At 40.2% G+C, this 18,290-nt stretch overlaps 1 protein-coding gene across 13 annotated transcripts in view; it reads right to left on the bottom strand.

The window, feature by feature from the left end:
* Positions 1 to 18,290, bottom strand: part of phldb1b (pleckstrin homology-like domain, family B, member 1b) — a 131,810-nt gene that overhangs the window by 103,045 nt on the left and 10,475 nt on the right. For 4 of the 13 annotated variants that reach the window (XM_037774824.1, XM_037774826.1, XM_037774831.1 and 1 more), the window contains exons 1-2: positions 4,862 to 5,200; positions 3,719 to 3,820 (exon numbers count right to left, since the gene is read on the bottom strand). In XM_037774824.1, coding sequence (XP_037630752.1) covers positions 3,719 to 3,820; positions 4,862 to 4,897 — 138 coding nt within the window. In that variant the 5' untranslated portion in view covers positions 4,898 to 5,200. Of the gene's footprint in view, positions 1 to 3,718; positions 3,821 to 4,861; positions 5,206 to 18,290 lie in introns of those variants that run through there. The other 9 variants (XM_037774822.1, XM_037774823.1, XM_037774828.1 and 6 more) reach the window with 7 other exon arrangements.

Here is an 18,290-nt window from a genome sequence, read left to right as displayed (position 1 = left end):
AAATGCCACAAAGACTCCACAAAGAACACGTCAATCACAGCTTTGCAGACATTGCAACATACTGTATGTGTAGTCTACACCCCTAAACGTAAAAAGGTCACATCCTCCGTCTCTATTTGCACAACTCTGTCTGAATCGATGGCACGCAGTGAATGGGACCTAATCAGCAATCATTTCCTGTCCATTAGCGGCTCTAATTGGTTGTGCCTGACACAAACAATGTGAATATGTATTACAGGGGAGGCACAGAGGAGAGATAACACTCATATTTCTGTCCAGCACAGACTGCAGTTTTACTGCTTCACTAATGCATCAGACCTGCAGAGAGAGGTTGATCCTCCACTCTGGGGATGAGAAGAGGAGTCTGAATGTCTTCACTATGGGAGGTCATTTCCATAGCTGGCTGCTCTGGCTGTTTACATATCCCTCTACACACTGAGGCAAGTGTGTGTGTGTGTGTGTGTGTGTGTGTGTGTGTGTGTGTGTGTGTGTGTGCGTGTGTGGACCCCCCCTCTTCCCCTCGTAGCTCTGCCTAAAGCACCACCGTGTGCTCTCAGCACAGCAAGGGGGAAGGGATGTCGCCATAGCAACAGCACTCCGCAATTAAGAAACATGAAGCTCCTGGAGGGCGTTCAACGAGCTAACTTGTGATGAACACTTTGCAGCACGGCGATGCCTGAACATAAAGACAATTCTGCTTTTTAGTCATCTCCTTAATGTGAAATTATACTGCCGGTGTAGAGGAGAGTTCTGGCTGCGATGCAGCAAAACTGTTTTTCTCTTTGTCTCTGCAGCTTTACCTCCCAGGGTTTGACATAAGGAAACAAATTACTTCTCCTGTTGAGTAGCATCCATTATTCCAAAGAGAGAAAAGAAAGAAATATATTTTTGCATATCAAAGAGGAATATACACCAGGACAGCCCTCAGGACTGATGTTCCCCTCCAGCTGGGAAATATTTAAATTGAGTGATTTTGCCATGTTGACATGTTTTTAGGTCCCAGAATTTGAAAGATGAAGTTGGGAGTTGTAAAGTATTGCTTCATTTTGTATCTTATTTGGATCATATAGAATATACAGAATATTTAAACCCTGCTTGGTTGATTAAAAATACATCAAAATGAATAATTATTTTAGTCTCACAGGAACCATTTATAATTGCTTCATAGTTTAATGATTTCAATGACATTTTAATGATTTAACATCCATCAGCATACTGTGCCAGTGACAGTTGATCATTTAGCTAACTAGCTCTGTGCCTGGTGAAGTGTTAAATGATGTCTGAGGAGTCACTCGCTGGCATTTGCATTTTAAAACCTGCTGCGACTGCATCTTTTTTGTCCCACTTTTGAGCCTTTACATTCCTTTATTTACTACCTGTACGCGATCATTGACTCAGCCTCTCGGCTTGTTAGCTGGCCGTGTGCGTCCTAATAGGATTATGTGATTGTGGTCGTCGCCGTCGGTGGAGTGGGGTCAAGCCTAAGAGGATTTCTGAGATAGAGACTGGCTGGGAGGCACTGGGAGGCTTACTGGGAGTGATGGGTGGAGAGGGGAGGTGCCAGTGGGGCAACACTGCAGGACTCATACTGCCTCATCTGCTGTGTGCTGCTGCTCCCATGTGGTGCACACAGCAACAGCCTGCTCCTCCGTCTGTCTGTGCATGCAGTCTGATACAGAACAGACCATTTAATGTAATGCACTGCTCCGAATTCAAATACTATTCGTCTTCAAATATATTGTATTTGATTTTTATGGTACAACTTTGAACTGACAATTTTTGTGCACTTTGTATCAGAATACTTAGAGCAAAATAATTGACAACAACGCTTAAATAGATAGTAGACATGGAAAAAAAAAATCTGCAACATCCCAGTTTCCCTAAAGGAATCATTAAAGTTTAATCTCGTCTGGTTTTATCTTCCATTTCTTGCTCCCTCTAACTCCCATACGTGCAGTAGAAAACACACAAACACACGCTCAGCCCTCCCCTTAATGCCTGATGGGATTGTCAGACCCAGCAGGTGGGAAACTCAGACATCCAATCTCCGGGGTCTGTCTAATTACTGACTCTGGCTGAAAATTCCTGCTTTACAGCATACTGACATATGCTGTCAGGACGCGTCCCAGCTGTGCCCGACCTGACCTGCCGCCTCTTCAGTTGGGCCTTCAGCTGTATTCATCACCCATGGAGGGCTACGGTGCCAAAAATCTGTCAGAGCAGCCAATGTGGTGACATTTAACATCAATGGACGCTGTTATCAGAAGAAGAGAGCTTACTGTGTGTGTGAATGCTTCCACACTAGAAATATAGAACAAAACTGACACACTGATAACATATGACTATGTTTTTCCCTGTGATGGTCGCCATCTCAGGCTCTCTCTTTCTGATTCTTTTCTCTCTGTTTTCTCCCTCTCCATCTCCTCTCCCATCTAGGGATGCACCGATACCAGATCGGATATTGGGCCTCAAATAGCTGGATCCGGTATCGGTGACAATGGAGCCCAACTATTCATTTCAATTCTATGTTTATACACTATATACATTATATACTGGAATTAATTAATTAGTTAATTTTGAAGATTTTTTACCAAGTTGCTGGTATACGATTTATTATTTTAATAATAAATAACAATTCAATAAATGTATATCTTTGCATTTATTTGTTAGGAAAGCAATATTTAAGTCAAGCCTGACATTGCCTTACACATGATCCCAGTCACTTTGACATAGTGAGGCATACAGCTTATTAATTAATCACTGGTATCGTATCGGCACACGGTATCAGCCAATACCCAAAGCCCAGGTATTGCTATCGGTATCGGGACTGAAGAAGTTGGATCAGCACAGAGGTCCCATCCATGCAGCAACCCCCAAGGCTGAAAAATGAAGCCAATGTGCCAAAAACTGCAGTTCATCAAGTGGCCACTTGAGGCTGGTTCCAAAAAGGAGTCAATCCCCATAGAACCCCATGTTAAAATGCCCAACTTTACAGCAGAAATAAACATGTTTACAGCCTGGTACAAAAAAACGGTTTTGGTCTCTATGGGTAATTCATTTTTGGAGGGTAGCGTACAGAGCTACCAGGAGGCGGGGCCCCGTTCATACCTATGAAAGTTGCTCAGTGGCGCAGGAAGACAAAATGGCTCGACTTTCGGCTGGAAAATTACCCGGATCTTGGGCACACGGAACATGCACAGGGGGTCCCAAACGTCATGCTGTCGTCACGGCTGGCGCTCCAGCCTCGGTCTGGGTCTCATTCACATGAACGTAGGAAAGGAAATAACTCTGGATTCAGCTAATAGTGTGTTTTACAACTTTTAAAGCCTAATGATTTAAATAAGGGCTATGTGTTCGTACTGGGGAGTTGATTCCCAGACGTCTCTTTCCCAATGTATGTCTATGGGAAAAAGTATTTTTGGGCCCAATGGCATCACGTGACGAGTACCACCGTTTGGCCACTATGAAAGTTAGGATCAACGACCGGCGCTCTTCCTAGGGGCTTGGCCCCGCCGGGCCTTGCTGTTCCCCAGCTCCACCCTCTATAGTCCGAGCATCACTTCACTTCTGGCTTAAAAAAAAAAAAAAAAAGCTGGCTACGGCCAAAATGCCAAACTCAAGGCTTGAAAATGATAGTCCACATAATCCACTTCTTACATAAAGCCTATGCTAACATCCCCCACATCCCAAAAACACACACACACACACACACACTCACCTGTAACACCTGGTGGGTTTGCCGTCCAAACTCAGGCATGTTCCTGTTCAGGCGGTCCATGTCCACTGAGCTGTCCCCGGCTCCCTGCGACACATGAAGATCCTGAAGGAGGAAATGAGAGCATGGTGTTAGCCAGACATTGAGTAACAAAAGTCGTCATGGGTGACTTCATCTCTGCAGGACAACAACGGTTAGTTACAGTATCGAAATCTTGTGTGTTTCATCGTCGTGGTCAAAAACATAACCATATTTAGTGGGATTCCCCCCCCTCCCCACTCTGCCGCCACACTAACGTGTCAAAGTGTGATTCATGCTGTCAGCGCACACACACACAACAGATGGTAGACAGTGTTTAGCAACACGCTCTGAGGAAGTAACACACTTAAAACACGCACACGCACTGAAATCCCTTGGTAGTTGACACATTCACTGGAAATCAGCCACCTTGGCTGCTCTCTTGTCTCTCAGTCTCTATGAAAACACACACACACACACTGTGTCCAAATCCCACAAATTCCTCCCTTCTTACTCAGTCATTTTGGGGTATTTCCATCATGTCAGCACTGAACAAACGGCTATAAATAAATCCCCTGTCTATATTGGTTTGTGTGTTAAATGGCCAGATTCTGCATAAGGGTGAATATGTACATGTGAGAAGTCATTATATGAGATGTGAGAAGCTTGCGGTTGCAAGGAAGCACAGAAAAACCACACGGTAAGGTTAGAAAACACATAATTATAGCAATCACAGAGAAATCAGAGTGTACCCGGAGTCATTTGCATGCCTAAAATGTTGTGCAGCAGGGATGGAAAATATGTTTCTGATGTGCTCTGCCCTCCGGATAGCAAAACACTGCTGCGATATCATCATATTTGCTCTTCTGACAGACCCATGAAATGATATTCAGAGGAGTCGGCCTCAGGGAAGCCTCAAACAGTTAATCACAAAACAGCCCAGAAAATAAAAACAAATGTTGGAAACGCTTTTGTGCAATAAGAAACTCTGAGCCGGAAGGAGAAAACTTCAAAATTCTGCAAACTACAAAGTGCTTCCCCCCCTCAGGTTTTATGCTCATGTGAAATTTCTACCAACTTTTTTTTAGTGTTAACCTGTCCTTTGTTGTCTCTAAATGTCATAATTACCTTCCTCCAGTTGTCCAGCACATGCATAGCCTCCATGGCAAAGAGCTGCTCCTGGCTACTGACTCAATCCTATCAGTGTGAACTTGATTGACCAGGACACCTTTAAGACTGCAGAGTGAACTCAACACAGTTTTCCTTCAATGCCGCTTCTCTCCATGAAACACAGATTATCTCTTTGTCTTGATCTCAGCTCTTTGTCTAAAAGGTACCAGCGCAGTGTCCTCCACAAAAACTCCCATTCAGGAGGTGGACCTGTTGCTGCTTGCTCCACTAAACTAAGACCTACATTCCTGACTGGCAGCAAAGTCCCAGATAACAGAGACATGTGTGTGTGTTAGTGTTTGTAAGCAGTGATCAAAAGAGTGAGGAAGAAGAAGAAAAGAGGAAGCGAGGAAGGAAGAGAGAGTGATGACTGAAGTGATTTGATAAGAAATAAAGCTCAGAATAAAGTGGTGAACAAGGAGGAAGGAGGAGTTCTGTAAATACACACATGTATCCCCAATGCCTGACTGAGCAAACCACTATGAATAAACCATGAATAGTAGAATACAATATGTTTTCTATGCTGATTTGTTTAATTCCAGCAGAGAGACGAAAAAACTGAACAGATTAAAAGCTTACTGATGCATTACACCATTGATCATCATAGTCTTACTGCAGCTTAAACATTTCAATTGAGTTGCTGTGGGCTGAGTTTCAGGAAGGAAAAACTGCAACAGCAAATTTCAAAAGTCCCTTGACCTCTGACCTCAAGATATGTGAATGAAAATGGGTTCTATGGGGACCCACGAGTCTCCACTTTACAGACATGCCCACTTTATGATAATCACATGCAGTTTTGTGTGTTATTTTCACCCATACATGTGTGATGATGTTAGTCCCCATAGTAACAATTTTATTGTAGTGAGACCTTTTTTAAAATTTGACCTCACTGTATAAAATGACCTGTGGTGACCTCGAGGATAATCACAGCCTCATGAAACTTTACAGCCACAAACTAGAGACCTAGGGCATTCAGAAGATGGATGGCTTTTCTAGGTATACTGACAATAAGGGGGTTTCTGAGCAGTTTCAGTACAGAAGTGCTCGCCATCTAATCACCGAAAAATGCAATTCTTGCAGAAAATCTCCAAATGTCAAAAGTTTTTGATACCAAATCACAGCATGGCTTTTTCTATGGTGTTCCTCAAGGTTTTTGTGTCTTAATGTGGTATTTTGGGATGGATTATTGATCATTTTTGATCAATTCTTGAATGGTAAAAAATTGTTAAAATTTAGCACCAAATCTGTGTAACAAATGGTATCAACCCCAAAACTGCTGCAACAACTTGTGAGACATAACAGAGCATGGGAATGACCATCATTTACTTTTATCATAATGTTCTAAACCCTTCTTTCACAATTTATTTCTATGAGTAAATTAATGATGATTAACTATTTCTGATTTACAACAATAGAACAACTTGACACACAGTGCTGATCTGCATCTCAAATTATTGTTCAGGTTCCCAGCTTTCAGATGATGTTCACCACTTCTATGTGACATCTACTGTTGACCTGCCATCTCCCCCTAAAGACCCCGTTAACCCCCCTAAAAAAAGACAAAAATGGGTCTATTGTGGGTCTCAGAGGGTTAACATTTGAACTGTATGATGATTTACTACCTTACTAATTATTAATAATTGTGCTAAATGTATAAGATGGTATAAAACATAGATGGATTGATATTAAAAACAAGGTGTAAGTCGGGCCTAAAACTTCAAATCTAGTAAATTGTCGACTCAAACTCACTCGCCAAATGTCAGGTGTGCAGAATCACATTAGTTTGTTCAGCCTAAACCAAATTCATGTGATTCAATTGTCAAATGGGCCTTGCCAGTAGCAAGAGTGGAGATGTTGCATATCATGAAGGTAACAAATTATGTTTCCATACCTCGGGTGATTTATTTTCCCAGAAGAAACAAACATTATCCCATGTAGACATCTATGATTATGCTGAACCTTCAGCTGAAACTCATGACTTTCTAAAACTCAGGATGACAGAATTTGTTTTGGACAGTTTCCGTTTGGTGTGTAAACAGTTCACAGCTGTAGTCAGCTGACACTGTGACAGGCTGGAACTGTATTGCTATTATAACTGGCCACACATTTAAATTTTGGCGATCAAAGGGGTGCCTTGACCTCTGACCTCAAGATATGTGAATGCCTTGATGCTTTTTTTCAGAGGCTTTTACACACGTCTGGAGTAAACACTGAAGAACTCTGCTTCCCTTGGATCTGTAGGGAAATTAATTCACAAAGACTGTCTACAAAATTGCCCTACAGATATTGTTTGAACCCTACTTTGAAGTGAAAGGTTAACTGAGTTGATATGCAATCATGTAGCTGTTAGATGTAGGAGTTGTTGCTCAGCGTGTACTGTTTCTGAATCACTCTATTATAAACCGTATTGTTGTGTTCTACCTCAGTGTCGGAGGAGTGGACGCGCTGAAGATCGAGGAGATGGAGAAGATGCTGAAGGAGGCGCAGCTGGAGAAAGCAAGACTCATTGAATCGCGGGTAAGAAACAACTTGAGAAACTCGATTATTCAGAATCCGTGCCGCGTGATAGATGGAGGGTTCTTGCGGTAATTCTGTCAATGGCTCGATATTGATCGGGATTTTGAAAAAATAAAAGGTTCGGGACGGCAACTCGAGGCTTTCGTTCAAATTTATTGGCCTCCATGTTTCAAACGTCTTCATCTTTTTGTGTTTCCCGATGAAGAAGCTCAGACTGAAATACAAAATCAATTGTCTGGTTTTCTCCCACATTTCTCTTGTGACTGTAGTCCTCGTCACTGAGCATCCGTCAATCCTCTTTTGACCTCTGACCTCAAGATATGTGAATGAAAATGGGTTCTATGGGTACCCACGAGTCTCCCCTTTACAGACATGCCCTCTTTATGATAATCACATGCAGTTTGGGGCAAGTCATAGTCAAGTCAGCACACTGACACACTGACAGCTGTTGTTGCCTGTTGGGCTGCAGTTTGCCATGTTATGATTTGAGCATCATTTTTAATGCTAGATGCAGTACCTGTGAGGGTTTCTGGACAATATTTGTCATTTATTTGTGTTGTTAATTGATTTCCAATAATAAGTAGATACATACATTTGCATAAAGCAGCATATTTGTCCACTCCCATGTTGATAAGAGTATTAAATACTTGACAAATCTCCCTTTAAGGTACATTTTGACGCACAAAAAATGTGCGATTCATTTGAGATTAATCATGTTTAGCTATGGATAATTATGTGATTAAATATTTGAATCGGTTGACAGCTCTAATTGATACTCAGAATCAAAACCTGCTTGGAGCCATTTCATTTTCACACATTTTAAAGTAACATCTCAAATTGCACCAATCAGAAACAAGACAGAGTCATGAAACTGGTAGCTAGCTAGCTGGCGTGCCGATTCTCAGAGTTTTCAAAATACCACAGCGAGGAAAGGATAAATAGAAGTTATTGCCATTCATATTTCTCTTTATAGTTCCTTGTTTTCTGTCAAATTAAATTTTCTAAACGACCATACTGCATGTTTGTTCCCACCACATCAAAGCCCATTTCTGTCAGACTGTGGGAGAACATCAGCAGCCTTTTCTTTCAGATCCAGAAACTCACTGGACACAAAGAAGTCTATTTCTTTCTTTCCCTCTCTCTCCCCCTCATGCCAGGGCAGAATGGCTGGCATTGTTTCTTGTTGAGCAGGCATGGATCTCTCCTCACGCATGAGAGAATCCTTCTTTTTTTTTCTTTTTTTTCAAGGGGTTATGAAAGCGAGGGAGGGAGGGAGGCTCACCATTTAGCTGGAATGCAAAAATGTAGAAGCAGGGAGGGAAGCCAGACAGCCTGCCAACTAGATGGTGAATAAAAATGTAGATGGGATGAATAATAGCGATGATGGAAAGAGAAAAAAAAAAAAGTGAAATGAAATGCAGCTGCAGACAGGTTGTTTTTCAAACGGTTAACTTTTTCAGGAAACCAATCAATAGAATTGAAAACCTCAATTTTGGTCAAATGCTCATAAACATTTCAATCTTACCTGCACAACCCTCTTTTTAATATCTGCTGAAAACACACTTTAAGATCTTTAGTTGAATAAAAAAAACAAAAAACAATACACTCAATATTTTACTTGATACTTCAAAACTTTGTCCTGTCAGGAAAGGCTGCGAAGTGATTAGAATTAACCCTCTGAGCCCACAATAGACCCATTTTAGTCTTTTTTTAGGGTGGTACATACAGGGGGTCTTTAGGGGGAGATAGCAGGTCAACAGTAGATGTCACATAGAAGTGGTGTACTTCATCTGAAAGCTGGGAACATAAATATTAATTTGAGATGCAGCTCAGCACTGTGTTTCAAGTTGGCTACATGATAGCCCTCTATGCTCTATTATGTCTCATAAGTTGCTGCAGCAATTTTGTGGTTGACACCATTTGTTACACAGATTTGGTGCTAAAGTTAACCACATTTTACCACTCAAGAATTGATAAAAAATGACCAATAATCCCTCCAAAATACCACATTAAGACACCAAGCCCTTTAGGAACACCATAGAAAAAGCCATGCTGTGATTTGGTATAAAAAAACTTTTGACATTTGGAGATTTCTGTCCTCGGTCTTTAGTTTGTGGCTGTAAAGTTTCATGAGGCTGTGATTATCCTAGATGTCACCACAGGTCATTTTATACAGTTAGGTTAAAATAAATGGTCTCAATACAATGAAATGGCTACTATGGCGACTAACATCATCACACAGGAATACAGTTGGGCTCACTGGATCCACAAGAGTCTCAGCTTTACAGTGATACCCAATGTATGCAATTCTAAGACTGTTTAGGGACCCCAGTATGCAGAAATATTCAAACACAACATTTTAGAATAGGGTCTGTTTGGCTATATTGTAGCCAGTCATTTACAGTGAATATCACAATATAGAATATGTGTTTTCAGTTTAAAAAGTTGGCTACATACGTAGAAAGATAGCAAGTATCACCCATCTTTTAAATGGTTACATCTCCAACTCCAGTCTGATCTTGAGCGCATAGCTGATAGGTACGCGGTTTGTTTACATGACATAACAGAAATTCATATTTAACGGATTCAGTGTGGACAGAGAGCTCCAATGTTATTATAAAGTAAATAAAAAGACCACAAAAAGTTGTCTTGTTGATGTGTTATTCTGTCAATAAGAAGACACAACAATGTCGATATTATTCATCATTGCAATAAATTAGTTCTGTGTTATTATAAAAAAAAACTAAAGATAATATTTAAATCCCAACATGCATTTTTGGCTGTGGTCAGTAGGGGGTTCAATGAGCCCCCTGAACCAACACAAACTGGGAGAAATGAACTGGTCATTTAAACAGGCAAGGGGCCGTCTCAGAGAATGTGGAGATAATCAGGAATGTGAAAACAGAGCAACGGATGGCTCATGTCATACTCATCTGAGGAGAGCGTGCATATGCACATGTAATATGCTGTTATTCACCGCACAGCTACAGTGCCCCTCCACTAGCAATACAAAAGCACCATTGTTCTATTTCTTACTCGGTGCCATTTCTCCAGTGATTGGATAAAATATGTCTTTGCCGAGTTCACACGTTTTGAACAAAAATACAATTCACGTTTTGTAAAATCTCTATATAGTGTAATCTTTCGAATTTTCTCACAATTTCTGTACAATTTATATACCTTTATTTGATATATTTTTAATTAGTGTGTTTTTTTGTTCTTCCTTATTTTTATTGAAGATCTTAAAAGTTTCATCTTATCCACTAACTGGACTAAGTGGAGGACAGATGCCCCAACTCCAGTTTGTTTGGAGAAGCAGACAGGAGTACAGACACGGGAGCAAAGCAATGTACTGCTGTGGACGGGGGCAGCAGCAAAATGTGTTTTAGCCACCTAAAAAAATGTGCACACTATATTTATTTAGAATATTTTCACCACTTTACCTTGCCATCAGACAGCCATTTCTGACGGGGGAACTGAAGCCGTTATCTATGCTCTCGTCAAGCCACCAGACTTGATAAAAAAAAACTGTATTTTTCCCTCGCAGAGAAAGGGAGTTACTGGTCTACCGCTACCTCGATCGGTAAGTTTGTTTGTGTTATTGTGTGACTTTGGTTAGTTCATATTCAACAAAGTCACACAATAACTCAAACAAACTAACCAATCAAGGCAGCGGTAGACCAGCGACTCACGTGTTCTGCGAGATAGATTACTTAATTAATTAATTCATTAATTTCTTTCAATGGAATCTGCTGGCTTTGGCGAGAGCAAGGGAAAGCAGTGAAAATACTCTATATATAGCGTACACCGAAACCGATATAGATATTTTTAGTAATGCCTTTCTTTTGGGTTTCTAAAATAAGTTTTGCCGCTGCCCCCAGTCCACAGCAGTACATTGCTTTGCCCGTACTTCTCTTTGCTTCTCCAAGTTGGAGGCGTTGAGACGGTCATCTAATGTAGGTAATACACCGACTATGGATAAGTACCTCCTACAAAACCACTTCAAAACATACAAACTATCCCTTTAAGGTTCAAAATGCACCTAAGACCAATTTCCTTTTAATGTCAGAGGTCACTGTTCGATGTTGAAGGATAACTTCGGTATTTTTTTCAATTTTTTCAAAAAATAGGGTCCAGGTTGAAAATACTGAAGTTATCCTTTAAGAAGCAAATGTATGCCCTAAAGCTGCAAAGATCTGTGTTCTATATGATATAACTAACACTCCTTCCAGTTACATGTTTGCAGGTTTGAGCATGTGTTTAAAAGCTTTGGAATGAGTATGGATGCAGTCTGTAGCCACAGGCCAGACGCTTTATTTATGAGACGCTATGTGATCACAGCAGAAACACGCTGAAGTGCTGGAAACAGCAATGAGGATTTAGATGAATGGAGGGGAAGGAGGCATTGAGGGTTTGCAGGTGTGTCACAGACTTCCTTGCAAACACACCTGGCTGCTTTATAGAGGTCCACCGGACAAGAGTCTGTGTGCAAATAATGGCAAAGTCTACAACACCACTTGTAAAGATTAGACCTGAAACATCAAATAACTGTCTAGTCTTCATCCCTTAAGAAGCTCTGTTCCAAAAATACATCTATGTAACAAAAGCACGGTAAAGTAAGTCAACTTTGACTTTTGGTTTCACACGGGACACAAACAGCGGTCTCCTGTGTGAAAGTCCTGCATTTGTTTGTCCCTTACTACGTCGACTTAATTCCTTTGCTTGCTTACTAGAGGTTGACGTCTTCTTTTATTCATATCGGTGATCACCCATGCAAATAGAGAATAGCGGCCTTCTGAACTAGCGAAGTCAGTGAACAGCTGATCAGAGAGGCTGCAGTGGTGACAGTGAAGTGAACCACCGAGTTGACGACAACTACGCTCGTTACTGTAAGTAAGCGCAATAAAACCTTCGCAAGTATAAAGCCGGTAATATACGCCTGTGCAACAAGCATAAACATGATGTAGAGAAACGATATTTCCATCTGCTCTGTCCTCAGTCTCGCAATATTGAGCAAAGATATGTCACATCGCAGATTTTCCTCATATCATGCAGGCCAATTCTGAACTTACTAGTAGGTGTAGCAGGCCCCATCTAACCCATAACTATGATGCTGATAACCGCTGATAACGCCCATTCAATCAGATGATAACATCCAAAGCAGGTGGTCTTTAAGCGTCAAGGAAGTGGACAGATCCAACTGAGACAGAAGACAAACTGCCATGAAGAGTTACTGACTCTACATTAGAGAGCGGATGAAGGAAGGAGGGGACAGAGAGGAGATAGCAGGATGATAGAGGAGGTATATTAGGATGGACAGGCAGCAGAAGAGCTGATACTCTGTCTTGGTTCTATCTTGTCCAGCCAGCCGCCAACACACAGCTACGCTCTGGTCTCCGACTTCTGATAATGAAGCCCGTTGGATAATCCTCCCTCTGCAGGCACATCTGTCTTTCCATCTCTTCACATTTCTCTCTGTCTGCCTGTCTTTTTTACTTCACTTGTCTCTCTCGTTATAATTCTCCCATTCCCTTATCATTTTCATGGCCTCTCTCTTTTTTCTCTCTCGCTGCCTTCTCTCTGACCTCGGTGGTTCTTTTTACTCGCAACAGAGATAGAAAACAGAAACAACATGAAGGACAGGGTTGATGGATACGTGGTTGAGAGTGGTGGATCTAAAGCTACAATTCGTGTAATCATGTGAAAACAGCACAAACAGCAGCGACATAGAGTCAGGGACAAGTGTCAAGGTTTGTTTGCTGCTACTTTGTTTTTCTCTGAAGGGTGCAGCCAAAGACAAATGACACATTTTGTTTTTAGAAAGAAACCACAGAAATGCAGTAAATTGTGCCGTGGGAAGAAGGGTGGATTCACTATAGGCCCCTTGACCGTATGCTGTGTATAACTCTGCAAATCATAAGAGGTGAAGTGCCTAAAAATGTTGCTTGTGGTTGGCGGCAACATACAAAGCAAAGAATTTTGAAATCACTCCATTCCAGCTGTAAAGTTCTCTGAGATAAGTGGGTCTTTCAGCTGAATTTACATGGCTCAGCTGAGTGTTGCGAACTAGTGGGATGACTAATGGGGTAACGGATTTGGACATCATAACAACAAAGACAAGATAGTTAAACATCTGGAAAGCACAACATGGATTCTATAAACACAGTCAGGCAGCTCAAAGCTGAATTTATGGCAGTGAGGAGGAGGCAACAAAGCTAACACACAACATATAGAGTATGTATATTATGAAACCGCAGTCCGACAACACCCAGCAGACAGACTTTAACTGCTCTCAACTACAAAACCCTCAGACACTCACAGTTTGGTCATACTGAGAGACCTCTTTCACTCAGAGCGGAACAGGACAGGACAGATATGGAACTGAGATCAGTTGTCACTGGAAAACATGAAGGTCAGATATGTAAATCTGTGCATGCACTCAGGTATATGGCGTGAAACAGGGAATACAATTTACAACTTGTTCGAAGGAAAACAAGTAAGCAGGAACTTTTAGATCTTTGTCAAAAAGTAGTATACTTCAGTGTATTCGAAATGTAATTTAAGATCCTGATAGTAGTGCATGAGACAGGTAATCTGAAAAAAATCATGTTCCTCTTTGTCCTCCAGTGTCCTCCGGTGCTCCTAATGGCATCTACAAGATTTCACAGACGGAAAACAAGCAGTCAGAGCTGATCTGGAGTCTGCCGTCCAGCATCAGTCTATGAGAGCTGGCTGTCAATCACTCACGAACTCCGATCAAACGGTCAAACTAGGCAGCGCTAATCAAATATGAATCAATATTATGTTTCTGTAATGCCTATTTCTCTCCTCAAATACCTTGTTGTGTAATGTTTAGCTGTAAAATGAGAAAGTTTGTGACCCAGCAGCCATGTTGAGATCAGTTGAGGAAATACCAAGCACCAGCCACCAGCTGGAGCACAGCCAATAGAAATGCTCTCTCTGAAATGACCTGTGATTGGTCAAAGTCTCCCGTCACAGGCTAGATTTTTTAAAGCCTGAAAACAGATCCATGAGGAGGAGCAGAAGTCTAGTTTCCTCTCAGAACACTTGAATTACAATATGCTGAAAGGTCATTAAGGAGTTTTTTCCCAATGATGCCAAAAAACGTGTTACCTATAGCTTTGATTTAAGGTATATTTAACATGTACGTTTGAAAAGTGTATTTCAAAATAGATGTCAGTAAGTTCAACTTCAATGTAATTCTGTAATACTTAAAGTGATATTCCGGTGTATAAAAAGTGTACTTTATAGTAGGTGTATTGTAAATTGTACATAAGTGTACTTTGAAAAATATTGCTAATTTAGTGCAATTATAAAAAAGTATAATTATTTTCAAGTCCCTTATAATATACAGTTAGTATGCTTTTTTAAAGTGCATTTTAATTTCACTTCTTTAGAAGCGTATTTAAGTATACTTACAAAAAATGCACTTTATTTATTGCACTTTTCACTGTATTTCAGTGTACTATTTAAACGTATATTAAATTGCAAAGATTTACTTACTTACTTAATAAATCATAAAATGACCTTTACATTAAGAAGAAGAATTCTGACTTTAAAAGTCGTGGAAGTCATTGGGAGCCCTGGAGCAGTTACTTTTTGGTGGGAGACACAGGAAGTCCATCTATGGAAGGCTAGGCGTGACAAATCACGTCCTTCAACTTTTCTCCACAATGTTTTACTACATACATACTGTATAGCAGACTACATAGGCATCAGTGCTCCTCATTCCAGTGGTGGCATCCAAACCTAAACATAGCATTTACAAGCTTTATGGGCCGATCCTCTCTGGTTGGTGGCGTCCTTAGTTGTGGTGTCTAGGCTTGAAGAGACAAATGCGACAAAAACAACAGTGACAACTTTATCTTTTGTGAGCTATGACAGTTAAAATTATTGACCAGTTTTTCTAAAGAAGAAACTAGCTTATTAGAATAGTCTACATTTGCATATTTGCAATTACATAGATTACAATGCGATATGGGAATATCTCCTTCAAAACCTTTGTCTTTAAGCAATACATTTTTTACTCAGGCCAATGCCCGAAATCAAGACAGAGTAAGAGTTTGGGAGCAACAGGAGGAAGTGTGTGACAGATAGAGGAAGAAGATGACATACAGAGAGGCTTCATCCAGCTGTCTGAGTGTCACTATATGTAGACTTCCTGTACAGCGAGCCGAGCCAGAGACCATTTCCTGTTAGTGACACGGGCCAAGGTCGGGGTGAGCCTCTGCTGTGGGATCGGACTGACCACAACTATGATGATGTCTGTTATTATCATATCTGCTAAGACTTCTTTGTCTTATTTGAGTTCTGGTTAGTGATGGAACTTTGACTGTAGGTAAAAAGAAGGATTAAAAAAATACCTCCAGCTGATGATCATTATACACAATATCATACATTATATATTATATCATTATACTTTTTCTCACATCTTCACAAAACAGTTATTTGTATGAGTTTGATACTTGTATGATGGCTGTCCATCGATTAAAATAGTTAATCGTGACTAATCGCAAATTAATCACAAATTTTGTATCTGTTCAAAATGTACCTTAAAGGGAGATTTGTCAAGTATTTAATACTTTTATCAATATGATGGGAGTGGGCAAATATGCTGCTTTATGCAAATATGTATATATTTAGTATTGGAAATCAATTAACAACACAAAACAATGACAAATATTGTCCAGAAACCCTCACAGGTACTGCATATTAACATAAAAAATATGCTCAAATCATAACATGGCAATTCAAGCTCAACAGAAATTTAGTGCAAGCTTGGAGCGTTATTTATCCTCCTTCGCAACAAGCTAGTATGACATGGTACCAATGGATCCCTTAGGTTTTCTAGTTTCATATGTCAGTATTTTCACTTTAGCTGTAAAAGGTTGCTACAACATAAAAATTGCTTGTTGTGAAGTAGTTATTAGTTTCCTGCTTGGGCCGGAGTCGATAACGTTACTCGCTCCCGTCGCCGCCGCTCTCTCTCCCGCGCTTCACCACTCACTTCCCACGTACACACACACTCTACACACTGGCTCTGCTCCAGATGGCTCTCGAGAGGGCCATTCACGTTTTCGTGTGGGCCAACGTAGCTCTCTGACACGCTTGGCATATGGGAGAGGCTTCAGTTGGTTGCAATCTCCTCACCTCACCGCTAGATAACGCCAGATCCTACATACTGGACCTTTAAAGTTACAGCGTTTGTTTGGGTTAGAACCAGGGTACCAGTTTCTTGTTTCAGTGCTTTTATGAATGGACTCAGTGAGTTGTCTCAAGCAAAGCTTATTCTGGCTAGAAAAGCTCCTCGGTGGCCGTCAATTCATCGGTGAAATATTTGGTGCAGATAATGAGATTTGGTTTGGAAGCGCACCGACTAACCAGCCTGTCAGCATGGTCTTGTGCCAATCAATAAATTATGTTCCGACAACAAAACTGTGCAAAACAGTAAAATGCTCCAGAATTAAAAATAGATGGTTGAAACGGACACATTATGATGCCAGGTTCAGAGCCTTTCAACAAAAGAAAGGTCATTCGAATCCATCAGTTTGAATGATTACCTCTACACAGTATAGTATTTTTCCACAGATAAGAACAAGCCCAACCGCCACACATTAAAATGCAAATCTATGCACAGCGAGATACCAGTGTATCCCTCATAGCCTGATAGCATGAGTAAACACACATTAATTATTCTGGCATGAAACGCTGAGCATTGGAGAGACGCCATTATCAGCCGGCAGCTAAACACACCAGCTGCCCCGTCTCTGTGTCTCGTACAGACACAAAGTGGTATGAACACACACATGCACAACTCTGCACATGCACACAAACATACTGTACACAGTAGAGTGGCAGGAGATGAGAGGTTACAGAAATGAATCCCAGGAATGAATGGGAAAAAATAGGTGAAGAGAGTGAATGAATATACCTCTCATCTTCCTCAATGACTACTATTGAGATACCCTTGAGCAAGACAACTGTTTCACTGTCTAACAGTAGAAATCTGTGTGTATACAGGGCTGAAAAATAGCATGATCCTTATGGAGGATGGAACCTGTCACAATCAAAAATAAATAAATGAATAAATAAATGACTCAGTAAATAAAAAAATAAAAAAACATGTCATTAAATGTACCAAAATAATATTAAAAATAATTAATGAATACATAATTTATGTATATATTTTATTAATTTTGAAAATGTATTTATTTTATTTTGCAAGTTTGGGGAAATAAGGGGTGAAATGTAATGTGTAATGTAATCGTGCATAAATAAATAAATATATAAATAAATACATTTAAAAATAAATAAAAAATAATTGCATAAATAAATAAATACATTTAACAATGTATAGAAATGTATACATAAATAAATAAAAGGGAAAATTAAACAGAGTAGTAAATAAATAAGGAAATTAATACAAAGATAAATAAAGAAGTAAATTAAAATAGAAATATCAATTTATGTCACATTTTTATCAATTAATTAATGGCTACATTAATTTTTAATGTTATTTTTGCTACATTTAATGGCATATGTATTTATTTATTGAGTCATTTATTTATTCATTCATTTATTTTTTTATTTTGGCAGGTTCCGTTCTCCATAGATCCTCAGGTGACTTTCCACAGATACACATAAATACAGAAAAAAACAACATGAAAACCCGTCTGGCTATATGTTCTTTTAGTGTGTCTTTGTCATCAAAGCTGTGAGATCATCACCAACAGAGATGTGTGAAGCTGCAGCGTAGCAGTTCAGAGGATCAGAGAGCCTGTCATTATCAGATTATTGTCTCCAGTGACAGTAGAAATTATACCTCAAAGCCTCCAGGAAAGAATACTTG

Source organism: Sebastes umbrosus, chromosome 7, assembly GCF_015220745.1.
Source record: "Sebastes umbrosus isolate fSebUmb1 chromosome 7, fSebUmb1.pri, whole genome shotgun sequence".
Taxonomy (NCBI): Eukaryota; Metazoa; Chordata; class Actinopteri; order Perciformes; family Sebastidae; genus Sebastes; species Sebastes umbrosus.
Note: the sequence above shows the minus strand (reverse complement) of the source record. Positions and strands in the feature narration are given on the sequence as shown.